The sequence below is a fragment of the Varanus komodoensis genome, unplaced genomic scaffold (genome assembly GCF_004798865.1).
Source record: "Varanus komodoensis strain SLA01 unplaced genomic scaffold, ASM479886v1 scaffold3, whole genome shotgun sequence".
NCBI classification, from domain to species: Eukaryota; Metazoa; Chordata; class Lepidosauria; order Squamata; family Varanidae; genus Varanus; species Varanus komodoensis.
Window position 1 is genome coordinate 52,678,492 of NW_025335761.1, and position 19,464 is coordinate 52,697,955.

At 41.5% G+C, this 19,464-nt stretch overlaps 1 protein-coding gene across 1 annotated transcript in view; it reads left to right on the top strand.

Moving 5' to 3' along the window:
• Positions 1-19,464, top strand: part of DYNC1H1 (dynein cytoplasmic 1 heavy chain 1) — a 57,247-nt gene that overhangs the window by 20,477 nt on the left and 17,306 nt on the right. Inside the window, exons 22-54 of the mRNA XM_044435964.1 lie at positions 207-373; positions 569-742; positions 1,336-1,501; positions 1,590-1,778; positions 1,880-2,074; positions 2,181-2,463; positions 2,938-3,038; positions 3,199-3,358; positions 3,927-4,170; positions 4,550-4,733; positions 5,236-5,448; positions 5,608-5,846; positions 6,018-6,174; positions 6,703-6,930; positions 7,073-7,303; positions 7,435-7,575; positions 8,134-8,367; positions 9,392-9,598; positions 9,678-9,799; positions 10,430-10,595; positions 10,703-10,866; positions 12,925-13,054; positions 13,564-13,697; positions 14,145-14,259; positions 14,378-14,539; positions 14,980-15,194; positions 15,297-15,501; positions 15,632-15,805; positions 15,926-16,045; positions 16,142-16,262; positions 16,767-16,962; positions 17,638-17,755; positions 18,663-18,878. Of these exons, the coding sequence (XP_044291899.1) occupies positions 207-373; positions 569-742; positions 1,336-1,501; positions 1,590-1,778; positions 1,880-2,074; positions 2,181-2,463; positions 2,938-3,038; positions 3,199-3,358; positions 3,927-4,170; positions 4,550-4,733; positions 5,236-5,448; positions 5,608-5,846; positions 6,018-6,174; positions 6,703-6,930; positions 7,073-7,303; positions 7,435-7,575; positions 8,134-8,367; positions 9,392-9,598; positions 9,678-9,799; positions 10,430-10,595; positions 10,703-10,866; positions 12,925-13,054; positions 13,564-13,697; positions 14,145-14,259; positions 14,378-14,539; positions 14,980-15,194; positions 15,297-15,501; positions 15,632-15,805; positions 15,926-16,045; positions 16,142-16,262; positions 16,767-16,962; positions 17,638-17,755; positions 18,663-18,878 (5,871 nt within the window). The remainder of the gene's footprint in view (positions 1-206; positions 374-568; positions 743-1,335; positions 1,502-1,589; positions 1,779-1,879; positions 2,075-2,180; positions 2,464-2,937; positions 3,039-3,198; positions 3,359-3,926; positions 4,171-4,549; positions 4,734-5,235; positions 5,449-5,607; positions 5,847-6,017; positions 6,175-6,702; positions 6,931-7,072; positions 7,304-7,434; positions 7,576-8,133; positions 8,368-9,391; positions 9,599-9,677; positions 9,800-10,429; positions 10,596-10,702; positions 10,867-12,924; positions 13,055-13,563; positions 13,698-14,144; positions 14,260-14,377; positions 14,540-14,979; positions 15,195-15,296; positions 15,502-15,631; positions 15,806-15,925; positions 16,046-16,141; positions 16,263-16,766; positions 16,963-17,637; positions 17,756-18,662; positions 18,879-19,464) is intronic.

A 19,464-nucleotide genomic window follows, 5' to 3' on the forward strand; every position in this document is an offset into this window, starting at 1 on the left:
CTCTGCAGGCCTTAGTGGTTTTTATCTTCATTTTCTAATCTTATCTCCAACCCTGCCCCCCTAGTGATCTCCTCAAGAAAGGTGGATTTTTTACAAGAAGAAAACTATAAAGAAACTGTGTGTGTGTGTGTGTGTTAACAGACATCTAACTAGCAAGACTTGGAAGAGTATGTGCATTGCATAAACTGATGATCTGTTAATCTTAGGTATTTGAAGAGGATGCCCTTAGTTGGGAAGACAAACTGAATCGAATTATGGCACTCTTTGATGTCTGGATAGATGTTCAGAGGCGCTGGGTTTATCTGGAAGGCATCTTCACTGGTAGTGCTGATATCAAGCACCTGCTGCCAGTTGAAACACAGAGGTTCCAAAGGTAATGTTCATATCTCAAAATTGGGTGTGAATCTGAGAATCTTGGTTACTCAGTCCTTGGAGACTTTCATGAAGAGGTTAAAGAGGCCTGTATCAGTAATCTTTTGTATATAAGCTTTTCCATTCCTCAAGGCAGTAGTGATATGTCTTGGGACTGATGTGTGTATTTTCAATCTCTTTCCTCTTGACTTTTCAGCATCAGTACAGAGTTTCTGGCGCTTATGAAAAAGGTTTCAAAATCTCCCTTAGTCATGGATGTTCTGAATATTCAGGGAGTACAGAGATCGCTGGAAAGATTAGCTGACTTGCTTGGAAAGATCCAGAAGGCTTTGGGAGAGTACCTGGAGAGAGAGAGAGCATCCTTCCCTCGGTAAAGAATCATGACACTTCATCACATTCCATTTAGTTTTATAATTAGAGTTTGGCATTAAGACACTGATTACTGGTTTCTGCGTTACTGTAAGCATCCTTGTGATCTAGTCTTCTGCATACAGTGAGAAATAGTGTACATTTTTATTTCTACATTGACAGGATTGTGTAAAAAATCCTACGTGTCCTGAAATACTCTAGTGCAGAGATTTTCAACTTCTTTTAGCCCAAAAGACCAATTCAATTTCAGAGAAGCTCTAGGATGCTGTATTCCAGAAGAGAGTGGGGCCAAAGGAGATGGGATTAAAGGTAAAGAGGGTGAACAAAATACCAAAAATGCCAATGTATTATTTTAAGGCTCTAGCTGCTAGTAACTAAGTCCTAGGAATGGCACTGGAACCTTTTAGAATGGTGGAGAAACTGTTAAAGCGAGGAAAGCACTGAACTAAAGGCAGTAAGGGGAAAGAATCTAAGGAAGCCTGAAGGTCTGGATTTAGCATACCAAGGCTAAGGCTCTGCACTCCTGTACTAGGCTTTTGTCATGTGTTGTGTCTATTACTTTTGGTCCAGTAAAAGTTTGAATTTTATTCATAGGTTCTACTTTGTTGGTGATGAAGACTTGCTGGAAATCATAGGGAACAGTAAGAATGTAGCTAAACTGCAGAAGCACTTCAAGAAGATGTTTGCTGGAGTGTCAAGCATCATCCTTAATGAGGACAACTCAGTGGTTCTGGGAATATCTTCACGTGAGGGAGAGGAGGTATGGTGGCATTTTCTGGATCATGTGGCATAGTGATATTGCTCCTTGAAGAAAATAACCCCTAATCAACCTACAATTCTCCTCTCAGGTGCTGTTCAAAACTCCTGTGTCAATCACTGAACATCCGAAGATCAATGAGTGGCTCACACTTGTTGAGAAGGAAATGCGTGTCACGCTTGCAAAGTTGCTTGCCGAGTCTGTCACTGAAGTAGAAATCTTTGGCAAAGCAACTTCAATTGATCCAACAACCTACATTTCCTGGATTGACAAATACCAGGTACTGATTTGCTACCATTAGTACTGAAAAAAATTATACTTTGTGGGGAAGGAAAGAGAAACACCTAATAAAACCTAACACACATTCTCCTTTAAACCTAGGCACAGCTCGTGGTACTGTCAGCCCAGATTGCCTGGTCAGAAAATGTAGAATCTGCTTTGAATGGCATGGGTGGTGGGGGTGACAGCAGCCCTCTGCAGTCTGTCCTGACCAATGTTGAAGTCACCCTGAATGTGCTTGCAGACTCAGTGCTGATGGAGCAGCCACCTCTCCGCAGAAGAAAACTGGAGCACCTGGTAATGCTTCAGCAACCCTTTCCAACCAGATATTTTTCTTCTAGTTCATTTTAAACATTTAGATGTTGTTGTTAGATGAACTGAAATTGCACTTTTTTTTTTTAAGATCACTGAATTAGTGCACCAAAGAGATGTTACAAGATCGTTGATCAAAAGCAGAATTGACAACTCCAAAGCCTTTGATTGGCTGAGCCAGATGAGGTTCTACTTTGACCCGAAACAGACTGATGTGTTGCAGCAACTTTCCATTCAGATGGCAAATGCCAAATTCAACTATGGTTTTGAATACCTTGGTGTTCAAGATAAACTAGTGCAGACTCCTCTTACTGATCGCTGTTATTTGACCATGACACAAGCTTTGGAGGCCAGGCTGGGAGGATCTCCATTTGGTAGGTAGCTGCTTGTTCATATCAGTCAGGAACTGACTTAAATGATGACTTGATGTTGTGTGTTTGAGGGACAAAGCAAACTCACAGCTGTGCACTTAATCAGTCTTAATTAAAAGGGTCACAAAGTCTGGTTTGAGGTGTATCATGCAGCAAACTGGTTGAAGGTGATCAACTGTGGTCAGTATCTGGACACCAACAGTAGATTGTCTGGGAACTCTACATACAATAGTTTTGGGATTCCAGCCTAGAATAAAACCTGGATATAAATGCAACACATTTTTGTATACCGAGTAAACTTTTATGGAAATATGCACATATTCTCCCCCCTCTGCCCCCAAATGAAGATTATTTCAATACTAAAGAGTGTGTGGTTTCAAAGTGGTGATGAACACTGGACATAATAACTTAATTAAAGGGTCCTAGTCAAAGTAATTCATTTTAGCCATGACATACTTGCCTCTTTTACATAAACAGGTCCTGCTGGAACTGGTAAAACAGAATCTGTTAAGGCTCTTGGACACCAGCTTGGACGATTTGTTCTTGTTTTCAACTGTGATGAAACATTTGATTTCCAGGTACAGTATTTTGAACCATTATTACATATATTTGGGAAATGTTTAGTAAAATTGTAAGTTTTCTTACTACCAACACCTCTTTAAGTGTACTTTTCTGTCTTACATTGTCCTAGAGTTTCTCTGTGTTAATAAAAGAGCCTTTTCATTTTTTTCTTTCTAGGCAATGGGCCGTATCTTTGTGGGTCTTTGCCAAGTGGGCGCATGGGGTTGCTTTGATGAATTCAACAGACTTGAGGAGCGAATGCTTTCTGCTGTATCCCAGCAGGTTCAGTGCATCCAAGAAGCCTTGCGAGAACATTCAAATCCAAACTATGACAAATGTATGCTTTTTTTCCTCATACTACAGCACATTACTCTTGTCCAGTCTCTAATAGGAGATACTGTTCCCCATTTAAGCGTTGAATGAGAAACTTTTCTAGTTTGAGCTTATCTCCCTCTTTCCATTAACACTTTCCTGAACATTTGTCATTGTCTCATAGATTCTGTATTTTAATGTAATTGGTTTTTAGTATGAGTGTACTTCAGCCATAATGCAACATTTGCTTGAGTGATTTGTATTTTTCTTGTCCAGAGCTTGGAGAGATGTAGTTACCTGTCCATCCCTGGGGGCATATTTACATCCCGAGATTTTGAGGGAGACATGGCAGTGTAATGAGAGAACCTGGAAGTCCATTTTTAGACTATCCCTTTGTGTTACACCTTTATGAAACCATCTTGGTTTGCAAATGAGTCCCTTAGAATTTCTTGGTATAAGTTATATGAGAGCAGTTTGTTTTTTGTTTTCCCCATTTTAGCAGTGAATAACGGTGCTATGGGCAAGTATGTTCAGGCTATACATTGTGAAAGCCAATTTGACTATGAGTCTCATGACCCAGTGTTTGCTTTTAGCTGGCTCCTCCATTACCTGTGAACTGCTGAACAAACAAGTGAAAGTGAGTCCAGACATGGCGATCTTCATCACAATGAACCCTGGTTATGCTGGTAGATCCAATCTCCCAGACAACTTGAAGAAACTGTTCCGTAGCTTGGCCATGACAAAGCCTGACCGTCAACTGATTGCCCAGGTTATGTTGTACTCTCAGGGATTTCGGACAGCTGAAGTGCTTGCCAACAAGATTGTCCCATTCTTCAAGTAAGTAGTATTGCTGATCAAAGCATGGAGCATGATTTGCTTTTGGACAGCTCTGTAAGATCTTTGCTTCCTCCTCCTCCTCCTCCTGGTGGTGGTGGTGCTACTGCTGCTGCTCTAGTGTTTAATCCTATTGAGTCAAACAGTGGCCTGCTTTGCAAAACTTCTGTGCCTGATTAGTTGGTTCTTCAGGCACAAATAAAAGTACCTCTTGTCTGACTCACTCAAATACCTGGTGCACTTGGAACTGTGAAATGTTAAAGCAGTAACTCGGGAATTCCACATTAAATCCTTCTGAAGTGCTCAACTTGAAGTCAACTTCAATATGGTGTTGTTTTTTTATTATGTGCATTTCTAACTACTCGTGTCTTTGGTTCCTTAGATTATGTGATGAGCAACTCTCCTCTCAAAGCCATTACGACTTTGGCTTGAGAGCTCTGAAGAGTGTATTGATCAGTGCAGGCAATGTGAAGAGGGAAAGGATTCAGAGGATAAAAAGGGAGAAAGAAGAGCGTGGTGAAGTTGTTGATGAAGGAGAAATTGCTGAGAACTTACCTGAACAGGAGGTATAGCATGGGTTGTATGTGGGGTAATTGACACAAATTTGTCATTACATAGGCAGATGCTTGAAGACTATGAATTTATGAAAGGAAATATCCTTGATAGTTTTTTACTTTATGATATTCCTGCTGATAAGACTCTGTGCTGCAGCACCTGTTACACAGCTGTGAAAATAGTAGTAGGCTTTCTTGGAGCCACCTAAATATCGTCAAAAATACTGCTGTTAATGAGTGAATTGCCCTCTCAATTAATTTTGTGTATTTGATATAGTATATCATCTATTAGACAGGTTTGTAAAAAAAAATAAGGAAAATTTATTAGTGACATTGCATTGTCAATGATAGTTCTCTGTTTTCTGACATGTATCTCTAAAGATATGAACAGTCTTAGACCTTCAGGATTGCTCAAGCAGAGTCTCAGTGTGACACTGTGGTCAGAAACATAACTTCAATACTGAGCAATCGCCTTGCTTCTCACACAATCAAACCTGTTTTTTTTCTGATATAGATCCTTATCCAGAGTGTGTGTGAAACAATGGTTCCCAAACTGGTTGCAGAAGACATACCATTGCTTTTCAGTCTCCTGTCCGATGTGTTCCCTGGCATTCAGTATCACCGTGGAGAAATGACTGCCTTGAGGGAAGAACTTAAGAAGGTCTGTCAGGAAATGTTCCTCACATATGGAGATGGAGAAGACATTGGTAGTATGTGGGTTGAAAAGGTAGGTTGCATCAAGTCTTGCTGGTAGCAAGTGGCATAAAATATGTGAGATTCCACTGCAAACAGTCATCTAGAAATTGAAAGATGATTACTATAACAGTTATCTTTTTACATTATTATCATGTGACACAGGATCTCCCCCATCTCTCTTCCTTCATAGGTTCTTCAGTTATATCAAATTACCCAGATCAATCATGGGCTGATGATGGTTGGCCCTTCTGGAAGTGGAAAGAGCATGGCTTGGAGAGTGCTTCTGAAAGCACTGGAGAGACTGGAGGGGGTGGAAGGTGTTGCTCACATAATTGATCCTAAAGCAATCAGCAAAGACCATCTCTATGGCACTCTTGATCCCAACACAAGAGAGTGGACAGATGGATTGTTTACACATGTCTTGAGAAAGTGAGTGTATTGTTGTAAGCCGCCCCGAGGCTTTGGCGAATGGGGCGGCATAAAATGTTTTAATAAATAACAAATAAATAGGAAGAAAGTATAGGATGAAAGATTGCTCAGAAAAAGTGCTTGAGCTCTTGAAATTTCTGTCAACCTGTGCTACATTATTCTTCCATCTAGGATTATAGATAATGTGAGAGGAGAACTGCAGAAACGACAGTGGATCATCTTTGATGGAGATGTTGATCCTGAGTGGGTGGAGAATTTGAACTCAGTTCTGGATGACAACAAGCTGCTGACACTGCCAAATGGAGAACGTCTGAGCCTTCCTCCAAATGTAAGACTGCAAACTTCTTTGTGCAGGCACCATGAGTGAAAACTCAGTTGGCGTTACAAGGATATTTCTGAGTAGACAAAGTTCAATAGAATAAGTATGACTGGATGGAATGCTAGATCTGGAGGCTGATTAAGAATTTTGTGATGGTGATATGGCCATTTTATCATATGGGAGGTGAGCAAGGAATTCCCATCATGCTGGCATTTTCCCCCCGACACAATATGTAATTTCCCCCCCTCTGGGCCTTGTTTGGCCCTGTTAAATTAGGAAGAACTGTCTTTGAATGTTGAGCTGTAAAATACTATGCAAGATTTATTTTGTACTATTCTGGTTAGAATAATCCTAACTTACTGCTTATTTAGCTCCCCAACAGAGCAGGCACTAGGGTTAGCTGAGGGATGTATTTCTTAGCAGATATTGGATAGAGCTCTGTGGATAGAGCTCAGATAACTTTGAAAGTGATGTAATTCAATCATAACAATAGACTGGACTAATACTCTCTAAGTCTTCTTTCTCTTTTTCTTGTAGGTGCGCATCATGTTCGAAGTTCAAGATTTGAAATATGCTACTCTGGCCACAGTGTCAAGATGTGGCATGGTTTGGTTCAGTGAAGATGTTCTAAGTACTGACATGATTTTCAACAACTTCCTGGCCAGACTGAGGAGCATCCCTCTGGATGAGGGTGAAGAGGAAGCTCAGCGTAGGAGAAAGGGCAAAGAAGATGAGGGTGAAGAAGCTGCTTCCCCAATGTTGCAGGTATAGTTAAGACTTTAGCCACCTAAAGAACGACTGTGTTCTATCTTGATGTGGGTTATGTGCATTCATTCTGTTTTTGAAACACAGACATAAATTGTTTAGTGCTGTTTGACAGCATGGTAATGAAATGCTCTCTTGACAGATCCAGAGAGATGCAGCAACAATCATGCAACCATACTTCACATCTAATGGACTGGTGACAAAGGCACTTGAACATGCCTTCAAACTGGAACACATTATGGACCTCACCCGCTTGCGATGTCTTGGCTCTCTCTTCTCCATGCTGCACCAGGCTTGCCGCAATGTAGCACAATACAACGCCAACCATCCAGATTTCCCTATGCAGATAGATCAGCTAGAACGCTACATCCAGGTAATTTCCACTTTCCCAAGAGAGAACACTGTAAAGTTGCCAGACTTTGATCTTGCCATTCATTTGCATGTGCCTCTTACATGGAATCCCTTTTTCTGCATATGTGCTAATGAATTTCTTACCTTTCATAGCGATACCTAGTGTATGCAATACTGTGGTCATTCTCTGGGGACAGCCGCCTGAAAATGAGAGCAGAGCTAGGTGAATACATCAGAAGAATCACAACTGTGCCACTTCCTACCGCCCCAAACATGCCTATAATTGATTATGAGGTAAGAACTATTTACATGTCTCAGGTGTCATTTTGTCAGTGTCCACCTCAATGAAATTACTGCATTTGATGATGGTACTTGGAAGAATTATAATCAGTATAACAAATATGATCAGTTATACTTCACAGCCTTACTTCAAAACCAAAGCAACACCATGCAAGGAATAGGATTGCACCCTAAGTGGCATAAATTTGTATTTGAAATTAAACTGGCTTCAGTTCATTGCAAGACAAAGAATGGTGGGATATGAACATATTAATAGATAAATAAAACCTACTTGAAAAGAAAAATATGTGCATTCTTTTAAAGTGATGTATGCTGTCATCTTGTGGTCATTTTCCTTTCTCTTATGTTAGGAGTACTAGTAAATCATTTTCAAGTTCTTGTAAACTGTTGGCAATTTATTGAAGGCACCTTTTAGTTAAAATGTCTTTGGTCAACTAAGTAGTTGTAATTAGAGTTGAATGTTGAAGTAGCTGCTTAGAAGCCTCATGGTGTCATTGCTTTAACAGTATCAGACATGGATGGTGGCAGATAATATCTTCTTCCCATACACAGGTCTCGATTACTGGTGAGTGGATTCCCTGGCAGTCAAAGGTTCCGCAGATTGAAGTTGAGACTCACAAAGTTGCAGCACCTGATGTTGTGGTGCCGACCTTGGACACTGTCCGTCACGAAGCATTACTATACACTTGGCTGGCAGAGCACAAACCACTGGTGCTCTGTGGCCCGCCAGGTTCTGGAAAAACAATGACTCTCTTCAGTGCGCTCAGAGCATTGCCTGACATGGAGGTAAATCAATGCAGTATGGCAATAAACAGCCATTGTAATTCCTGACAAACATTGATGTTGAGATTTTAATTAGGAACTTTAGCAGCGTTCAAGATTACAATAGCTAATTCTGTGAGCCCAGGCGGAGAGCTTTGGACTTGTTTTACAAGCCATACTCCAAGTGGCTTGTGATATGCCATGCAGGGTCTGTTGTCCAAAGAAGAGATCAAAAATCCCACTGGGCTTTGTGTATATTTGTGCTTGCCTGAAGTTGCTCTTTAGTTTATAGCCACCATCTGAGCACCTTCTGCTCCTTAACCCCATGAAGATTATTTTTCCTAGCAAATACCTAGTGCTACAGCATCCCCATTTGTTAAATTGAATGATTATGTTGCTGCTTCTGGACCACTTCGGTTTGTTTGTTCAAAACATATATCATCTTTCATAAACCTCCCAAAGTGGCTTGCACTCTTTAAAATCAAGAATAATCAATAGGTCTGTACAGTAAAACAAAGGCAGAGATGAGGAAAACCCTTTAAAAGACAAGACCATCAGTCAAGAAGAAAAGCATACTAAAGGAAAAGATGCACCAATGTTAAGACTGTACCTGCCTTTGGAACACAGCCTGGCACCGTAGCAAATCACCAGCTGTTTTACCTCAGAAAGCAAAGCAGCCTACAAAAGACTCTGAGGGCTTTGATTGCTGTTGAAGTTTCTACAGGAAGTATTGGTCCTTGAATTGCCTTGAGCCCATGTCATTTGGGGCTTTAAAGTGAAAACAGTGCCCTAGATTGAGTCAAAAAGAAGCCAGCACTGCTATTTCAGCATGAATGAGTGTGGCCAGGCTATATGTGACCAAAATGCAACACTGGGATGCAGTCTTCAGGAGCCGAACTTCTAGAAGACATACACCTCTAAAATTCATATTTTATAGGCTATTTTTCAAGGCAGGGTTGCAAAATTATCTCACTAAAATGTTACACTGATGAAGCACTCTTGCATCTTGATTCACATTTCTATCCTGATTTGTGTCTTGCTTTTTTAGGTGGTTGGACTAAATTTCTCCAGTGCTACCACTCCTGAGCTGCTCCTGAAAACCTTTGACCACTACTGTGAGTACAGGCGTACACCTAATGGTGTGGTACTGGCTCCTGTTCAGCTAGGAAAATGGCTGGTGCTGTTCTGCGATGAAATCAACTTGCCAGATATGGATAAATACGGCACACAGAGAGTCATCTCCTTCATCAGACAGGTAAATAAATTCGGAGATTAAGAATTCCACTCATTTTTGTAATTGAACTCCCATATAACAAGTGCTCTTACTTTTTCAGATGGTGGAACATGGAGGTTTCTACCGCACATCAGACCAGACATGGGTGAAACTGGAGCGGATTCAGTTTGTTGGTGCATGTAACCCACCAACAGATCCTGGAAGGAAGCCTCTTTCACACAGGTAACATCATATATCACACATGTATTATGCCAGTTTCTTCTTCTGCAGTTAAGTAGGTTCATATCAGGACACACTTCTTCCAACACAAACCTAACCTGAGTACTGTGATCGATATCTGAGACCTTCCTCTGGGTACTTCCTCCCTCCAAGGGAGGCTGGGAAGGTGGCAGCAAGGAAAGGGCCTTCTCAGTAATGGCCCTCCTTGTATGGAATGCTCCCCCACTGAGCTCGGTGCACCACCAACATTGATGGGACATAATCTGCTAGTTGTTATATTGTTTTATTGTAATTATTTTAAATATTTAAATTGTTTTGTATTTTGCATTTTAGAAGTTTTATGTGATCTTTTATTATCGTGCACTTGTAATTTTCGTGTACTGACTGGAAAACTAGAGTTATTAAGGAGTATAGAAATAATAATGATAATGATTAGCATAATAATACAAGAAAGAATCCTTCATAATTATATATAGTAGAGGCTTTGAAATTTCCTTTCTGAGAGCTTTGTTGAAGAGACAAGGTATTCTAGAATGTACTTGCAGTATATAAAGTTATGCATTTAGCCTACTGGATGGATAACATGCTAGAGAGCTGGCCTAGAACTAATGTTTTGCATGCTTGCCTTTCTAGATTCCTGCGCCATGTACCCGTTGTGTATGTGGATTATCCTGGGCCAGCATCCCTTACTCAGATCTATGGAACTTTTAATCGTGCTATGTTGAGGCTCATTCCATCTCTCCGCACATATGCAGAGCCTCTCACTGCAGCTATGGTTGAGTTCTACACAATGTCTCAGGTAATTGGGCTGACAATGCCTTTTGCAGCTTCAGTAGAATACTGAGGTAAGCACTTTAAAATAGTTTCCTGGTTACTACTCACTATTTGTTACACTGCTCCTAACAGGAAAGATTTACTCAAGACATACAGCCACACTACATCTATTCACCCCGTGAAATGACTCGATGGGTAAGAGGCATCTTCGAAGCTCTGAGACCATTGGAAACATTGCCTGTAGAAGGACTCATTAGAATTTGGGCACATGAAGCCTTGCGTCTATTCCAAGACAGGTGAAGTATTTATAAGAAAGGTAGCATGACCGTCTGACTAACATAACACATGAAGATAAAGTATTATTCCTTTTTAGACCACATTGCTGTCCTGCTACTATGTAAACAGTTGGTTGCCTAGAACTACTCTTGAGTATTCAGACTGTAACAACTAATTCCAATATATTGTTTTAATTCTGTGGGATCAACAGAGCATCATGTACTGTACTTTATTGTACTGAGGTCATACCTCTGACTTAAAGCTCTTTCCCCAGAAATGCACATGGCTTATCCAGCAGGCTTAAATCAATGAAAGTGTTTTAAAGGCTCTGTTTTGGAATCAAAACTCTGGGCCTACACACACACACACACACACACACACACCCCTTTACCTCAGTCTTCCATGTGACTTTGTAAACTTGTACAATACAGTGGTATCTCGGCTCATGAATGCCTCTATTCACAACCAAATTGGGTTGCGAACAGAAATTTCAGGAAGAAATTGCCTCTGGTCGCGAACTCCGCATCGGGTGACTATCCCGATCACGCCCATCTTCCCTGCACAAGCACAATCACGCTGGGTGGCAGGGGGAGATGGCCGCAGTCGTTCCCGTGTTCCCTGCCCAACTACCACCGCACCAGTCTGTGGCTGTGGGCGCGATCGCAGTTGTGCCAGGCGGGGGAGGCGGGAGATGGCTGTGTTCTCACCTGTGTTCCCTGCCCTAGCGTGACCACACCCATCTGTGGCCATGATCACGGTCATGCTCATGCAGGGAACATGGGCACAATCACGGATGTGCTTGCGGGGAGATGGCTGCGATCTTTGTTGTTCTTTGTCACTTTGCTTCAAATTTTTGTGATTAAAAAAATAGTTAAAGAACAGTTTAACCTTATTTACTTTGAACCTTATGGGGAAATTTGACTTGGCTTACAACCAATTTGGGTCACGGCCAGAGTCGTGGAACAGATTAAGTTCATGAACCAAGGTACCACTGTACTTAAGAACATTAGAAAAGCCATGCTGGATCAGAGCAAAGATCCATCTAGTCCAGCATTCCATACACGTGGTGGTAAATCAGATGCCCAGAGGGTCACTCAAGCAGGATGGGCGCAAGACCTCTTCCTGCCCAAGCTTCTCATCGACTTGTGTGTGCAGGCAGGCCACCTCTGATGAAGGAGGTAGCACATAACCAGTCATGCCAGTAACCATAGATAGTCTCTTTTTCCATTGACATTTCAGCTTCTCCGCAATTTCTCCCCCCCCCCCCCACTCGTCCACCCTGCCCACTTAGTGCACCTTTAATTCCGTTGTTGTCCAACAGTCCAAATGCTTCTTTGGCTACTTTTTTACTTTTGTTGTGTTTGAAGAACTTTTTATTGTTGGACTTGATGTTATTAGCTATATACTCCTCAGACCACTTCCTTGCTTCTCTAATTGCCCACTTGCATTTCCCTTGTGCAGTCTTTCCTTATTAAAGAAAAGATGGCTGACTGATTGGCAACTAATTGGCAACACAAAACAATTAATGAACAACACCTCTGGAAATGTATTTTACCAATAACTGTCAAATTAATTGAATGGGAGGTGGTTGCGGCCCCATCGGTGAGGGTGTTCAAAGACAGACTAGACATGCGCATGGTGGGCATGTTGTGAACGGAGCCAGCTGGAGCCATGAGTCATTAGATGGCCCAAGAGGCCCCTTCTGACTCGCTCTGTTTCTAAAAACTCTGGGGATGTGATGTGGGAAATATCAGTACCTGTGCTAAAAGGGCTAGGCAAATTTGTAGGAAATAGAACTATATAAATTCCCAGTGTAGTCAGAACATGACTTACTAATGATGTTCCTAAACAGTAGACTGCTACAAATGACACACAAGGATTCCACCACTGGCTTGACTTTACGGTGCGAAGTGGTTTTATTCTTTTTATTATTTATTTATATTTGTATAAAAACCATCTATTAGCATCATGTTCTCTTGGTGGCCATTACAGTTAAAAAAGGACATGAATGCCAAAGCTTGTTTGTCATTTAATGGTACATTATATGCTTGTTAGTAACAGTCGTTCTTTTCTCCTAGGCTTGTGGAAGATGAGGAGAGACGGTGGACTGATGAAAACATTGACATGGTAGCTCTGAAACACTTCCCTAACATAGACAAAGATAAAGCAATGTCTAGGCCCATTCTGTACAGCAATTGGCTATCAAAGGTAAAGGCAGACTTTAATATTGATACTCTTTGGCTTATATATGGATAGTAGTGTGTTGCATTTAAAATGCTGCTTTATTTTTGTAAAGTTACTATATTCTGTTTCTGCATCCTGTGATGGAGACAGTCCTAGGAGACTGAACTTCTATTATAGTCAAGCTAAAAATTATTATTCTCCACTGATAATGGGTGTTGGAATTTTGTCTGAAAAATCTTTCCTGTGGTAAATTTAGTCAGGTCTATCTAGCTAAGACACAATGTTATCTATGTTCAGATAGAGAAAAGATCCACAACTCTTAGCATGGCTCAGCCCTGGCATGTTTCTGTCTAAAAATGCATAGGATTGTACCCTTAGTCTATTATTCTTTCTTTTCAAGGAAGCTCTATAAAAGCATCACACAGCCTTTGTAAGATAAGCAACTCCCATTTTCCTGCAATTTATTGACTTGGATCTACTAGTTTTAGTATAAGATTCATGCAAGAAGTGAAATTTTTTGTATTATTTCTCAGGATTATATTCCAGTTGATCAAGAAGAACTAAGAGACTATGTAAAAGCCAGACTGAAAGTTTTCTATGAAGAAGAACTTGATGTGCCACTTGTCTTATTCAATGAAGTCTTGGATCATGTACTAAGAATTGACAGGTACAACAGGCCAAGTTCTTAGACCAGGGGTCTTCAAACTTTTTCAATAGGGGGCCAGTTGAAAGGCAGTGGCTACATGCACGGGCCAGTGGCGGGGGGGAGCTGGGTGCGAGGGCCAGTGAGGTGTCGTCGGGTGTGCGTGAGGTGGTGCTGGGTGCGCGCAGCACTGGCTTGCTCACTTGGAGATCTCCCACGAGTCCAAAACCTTCTCCGAGCGAGCAAGCCACCACCTCCCACCCGCACGGTGAGGACGCGTGCTGGCAGCGCCATAGGCCCGATGAATGGGCATGGCAGGCTGAATCCATCCCACGGGCCGTAGTTTGAGGACCCATGTCTTAGACATTCTTCTTTCATATAACTTTGGGAGGATGCCATTTTATTTTGCTTTGTATAGTGAGTGCTACAAAAAGTCCTGCTCTGTCAGTACTACTAGTCTCTTTTTTCCAGAATCTTCCGTCAGCCTCAGGGACATTTACTTCTCATTGGTGTGAGTGGTGCAGGAAAAACTACTCTCTCCCGATTTGTGGCATGGATGAATGGCTTAAGTGTCTACCAAATTAAGGTTGGTATACATACGTTTCCATACAGAAGAATTATGCATGCATTCCGTTTCTTGCTGCACCTAATTTGAAGTTTGCAGGCAAGACTTCAGGAAGTTAATCTATGACTGATATTCACAGGTGCATAGAAAGTACACAGGTGAAGACTTTGATGAAGATCTGAGAACTGTATTGAGGCGATCTGGCTGCAAGAATGAGAAAATAGCATTCATAATGGATGAGTCAAACGTACTTGACTCAGGCTTCCTGGAGAGAATGAACACTCTGTTGGCCAATGGAGAGGTAACTTGATTAAAGACAGGACTTTCAGCCTTTCATTTAAAAGGGGAAAATGGTGGGGCAGGAGAAAAAGGAAGTGTGTTTATCCAGTTATACGAAGCAATGAAATTGTTGCTTTTGCACTCCAGAGAAGCTGTTTGCAAACAAACTACAGTGCAGTTCTATCTAATTCTTATTCCAAACTTGTTATTAATTTTGTCAAGATACCTTGCACTTAGTAGGAAAAAATGACACTTCCAGTTGACTGCTACTCTCAGGCACAGAAATTATAATTTTCAGAGGTTATTTACAGATTGCCACTCGTCCTCGTACCTTCTTGACCTCCATTGATGCTAGTTTCTTCAGAAAATCCCCTATGTTGCAGAAGCAAAGCAAAAGTTTCTCTGTGGGTAAAATTTCAGGGATTCTTATATCAATTGGTATGGTGTATATTTTCAATTTAGGTCCCTGGACTATTTGAAGGAGATGAATATGCTACACTTATGACTCAGTGCAAGGAAGGAGCCCAGAAAGAAGGCTTGATGTTGGATTCACATGAAGAGCTTTACAAATGGTTCACTAGCCAAGTAATCCGCAATCTCCATGTGGTCTTTACCATGAATCCATCTTCTGAAGGACTGAAGGACAGAGCAGCCACATCTCCAGCCCTTTTCAACAGGTACATAATAGTTAAATTGCCAAGGATACAGTGTGTACAGAAACATTACATTAACACAATTTAAATCTGGAAAGCATTCAAAGGGTGTTTCTCTTGCTTTAGGTGTGTCTTGAACTGGTTTGGTGATTGGTCAACTGAGGCACTTTATCAAGTTGGTAAAGAGTTCACTAGCAAAATGGATCTTGAAAAGCCAAACTATATTGTGCCAGACTACATGCCAGTTGTCTATGACAAGTTGCCGCAACCACCATCACATAGGGAAGCAATTGTGAACAGTTGTGTGTTTGTTCACCAGACCCTTCATCAGGTGAGTTTATCCTCTCACTTTTTGTGTGTCTCCTTGCCACTTGTCATTTGTCAGCTATGAAATTCAGTTCTAGAGTATTTTATTATGGAGGATTTTTTTGAACTGATGTCATTCCTTTCACCTATGGCAGGCGAATGCCCGTCTAGCGAAACGTGGTGGCCGGACAATGGCTATCACTCCTCGCCATTATTTGGACTTTATCAACCACTATGCCAATTTGTTCAATGAAAAGAGGAGTGAGCTGGAAGAGCAGCAGATGCATTTAAATGTTGGTCTTAGGAAGATAAAGGAAACTGTTGACCAGGTATGAACCTTGAGGAGGACGGGCATTGGGGAAAAGAAAGGATCATTCTTCACAACCCTTGATAGTTATTACAGCCATGAACAGACTTTGCTGTAACCAAGAATTTGCTGTCAATCCCAGGTAGAAGAACTGCGTCGAGACTTAAGAATAAAAAGCCAGGAGCTGGAAGTCAAGAATGCAGCAGCTAATGACAAGCTAAAAAAGATGGTGAAAGATCAACAAGAGGCAGAGAAGAAAAAGGTGAAGATCTTAACATGTATTAAAATTTGTGCACCATAACTGAGCTTTTTAGTGCAAGAATGATGCTCTAACAAGTCCAGTGTAACTTGCTTCTAGGTTATGAGCCAAGAAATTCAAGAGCAGCTGCACAAACAACAAGAGGGCATTGCAGACAAGCAGATGAGTGTGAAGGAAGATCTGGATAAAGTGGAGCCTGCAGTCATCGAGGCTCAAAATGGTATGTGACTGTCATTGGCTACCTGCAGTCCTGCATGCATTCTGAAATCTAGGTGCAACATGCATGTTTGTTTAATGCTTTTCCATAAGCCTAAGTAGTTCTTTCTTAGTATTATCTCAGACAGATAAGTAATAGCTTCCAAATCCAGTGCCTCACTCTGTGAGCTTAATTCTCCTGATTTTGATCCAGCAATAATCATGTTTAAGCTTTGACCAAACAGAGCAATAGCTCTGCAGCTTTTCAGGTTGCTCTATATATATATGAATGAATGGATGCATGCATGCATGCATATGTCCATTTATGTCTTTGCTCTTATTGCAAATCTCTTAAGGCTTTAAATACAAAACCCGTATTTTAGATTATTGGTTTTAAATCAGAGTTGATTTTTGCTGAAGCTTAAAATCTTTCAAATCTTCACTCAAAATTTGCTAATAGTCTTGCTTTTCACTGTTTTCTCCTGAATCAATATCTTTCTCCTGACTGATCGGGTTTGCTCATACCTAGCTGTTAAATCAATAAAGAAGCAACATCTGGTAGAAGTCCGCTCTATGGCCAACCCACCTGCTGCAGTGAAGCTGGCACTAGAATCTATCTGTCTGCTCTTGGGTGAAAGCACAACTGATTGGAAACAGATACGATCCATCATAATGCGGGAGAACTTCATCCCAACCATTGTAAACTTTTCTGCTGAAGAAATCAGGTGAATAATTTGCAGGTACACAATGGATGCTACTGGGAAAGAAAGAAATTGTTCCTTAAATCCCCTGCAGCATATGTTACAAATATAAAGCTACTTTTTAGACTTAAATTCTCATTCAGATAAATTTGCCTTCATTCAGTGAGAGCATTCACTTTCTCTAAAAGTAACTCATTGCCGAATGCAAAATCACTAGGGCAACACGATCTATTCAAATGCAGTGTTGGCTTTAAGCACAGTAATGTTATTGTATTCTACCAGTGACTGCATCTCAGTCAGAACTAAATTTCTTTCTCCATTCCCAGTGGCATCCTTAAACATAGGTTGCATGCTAAATTATTTTTTCCATCCCCTTAATAGCTGTCAGTTCTATAAAGAAGCAACATCTTGTTGAAGTAAGAACCATGGCCAACCCACCTGCTGCAGTTAAACTGGCTTTAGAGTCAATCTGTCTCCTGTTGGGTGAGGAGACCAGTGAGTGGAAAAAGATCAGGCCAGTTATTCTCAGAGATAATTTCATCAGCAGCATTGTCAACTTTAATATTGAAGACATGAGGTATTTGTGTTTTTAGTGTTCATTACCATGGTGATGGGATAAACTTGCATTCTTGGCAATTCGATACTCACTGACATACCATAATTGTTTGCATAGTTACTCAAACGTCTTTCTTGTTCCAGTGATGCCATACGGGAGAAGATGAAGAAGAACTACCTTTCAAATCCAAGTTACAACTATGAAATTGTGAACAGAGCATCTTTGGCCTGTGGCCCCATGGTAAAATGGGCTATTGCACAGGTAACTATCTTGTACCAGCTAGGTCAGAAGGAAGGTTAGAAATACACTTCAGGAACATTGGCATTTTAAGGAGGTGTAGTATTTCTAGTTGGTGGCCCATAGCTGTCTAACTCAACAGCTTGTTGTTAAATCCAGCAGTGGTGTACAGATGTTAACACTTTTAACAAAAATAGCATCTCTGCATGAAAACATGCAAAGTGTCTTTCCCCTTCTTCCTACAACTAACAGCCTGCCCATTCCACAGAACTAAGCAAATTGCTTTCTCTCTCACCTTACCTTAATCTCTCTTACCTTAATCAGCCTCCAGTGGACAAATCAAAGGGAGAGATGGGCTTTCTTCCTTGTTTGGAAATGGGGGTGAGGGGAAAGGAGTTAGTTGCATGCAAGGCCAGAGAGACTGGAATTGCCCTGCAATCCAGCCGTTCAATTTATAAAGCAAGACCTTTTGTTCATTTTAAAATGTCTGTGCAATTGGAATGAAGTGACACATGCCCTGTGTTAACTGGATAGTATTCAGAAGGAATATATTTTCAGAGTAAGGGATGGAAACTGAGGCTGCAAAGGTTCCTGAACGGCTGCTGAGAAAAATAGGGCGGGGTGTGAAAGCAAAGGAAAGATAGTAGGGAAGGAGACGCTCACATAGAGAGGGAAAGCAATCCAGAGCAGCACGAGAGAGAGAGGAATTATGTGGGAGGCCCCGCAACCAGATCTGCAGTATTCACAGGAAGGGGAGGGGAAAGAACGAAACATTTGCCAACACCATGCAAAACTAGGTAGTGTTCTGTCCAAATAAGCTCCAAGTTTTTCTGGAAACCTAGTGCAACCTCTGGCCACTGGCAAGTTAATTTGTTAAAGCCTGTAAAATACTTAAGTCTTCTGGAACTGAGTGACTGATCCTTTCTTTCAGCTGAACTATGCTGACATGTTGAAGAGAGTAGAGCCCCTGCGAAATGAACTGCAGAAGCTTGAGGATGATGCCAAAGACAACCAGCAGAAGGCAAACGAAGTAGAACAGATGATTAGAGACCTGGAGGCCAGCATTGCCCGCTACAAAGAAGAATATGCTGTGCTGATTTCTGAGGCTCAGGCCATTAAGGCAGATCTGGCTGCTGTGGAAGCAAAAGTGAGATTGCTAAATTTTCCTCCAAGTTTCCTTGGAATTTATTGGCAACTTTCCATCTTTGTTAAAACATAGAGCATCCTTTTGATATACAGCCTTTCCGCTGAGAATTCAGAACTTGTCAGGTGGCATAGTGGGCCAAAATTGTATCCTAGACACAAGTTACATTTAATCAATGGATAATAGATTAGATTAGACTTCTGTAACGCGCTCTATGTGGGGCTACCCTTGAAGACGGTCCGGATACTTCAGTTGGTGCAGAATAGAGCTGCCAGGTTGCTGACGGGGACTGGGCGTTGTTCTCATATAATCCCAGTTCTCCGGAAGCTTCACTGGCTCCCCATCGAAGTCCGGACCCAATTCATGGTGTTGGTTATGACCTATAAAGCCCTCAACGGCTTGGGACCTGGTTATCTAAAGGAACGTTTGCGTCTATATATGCCCTCCCACCCCTTAAGATCGGCAACAGATGCCCTTCTCCGGGAACCCTCCATTAATGAGATTAGGAGGATGAGTACCCGGAGGAGGGCTTTCTCTGTGGTGGCGCCCCACCTATGGAATGCGCTCCCCAGAGAGGTCCGCCTGGCGC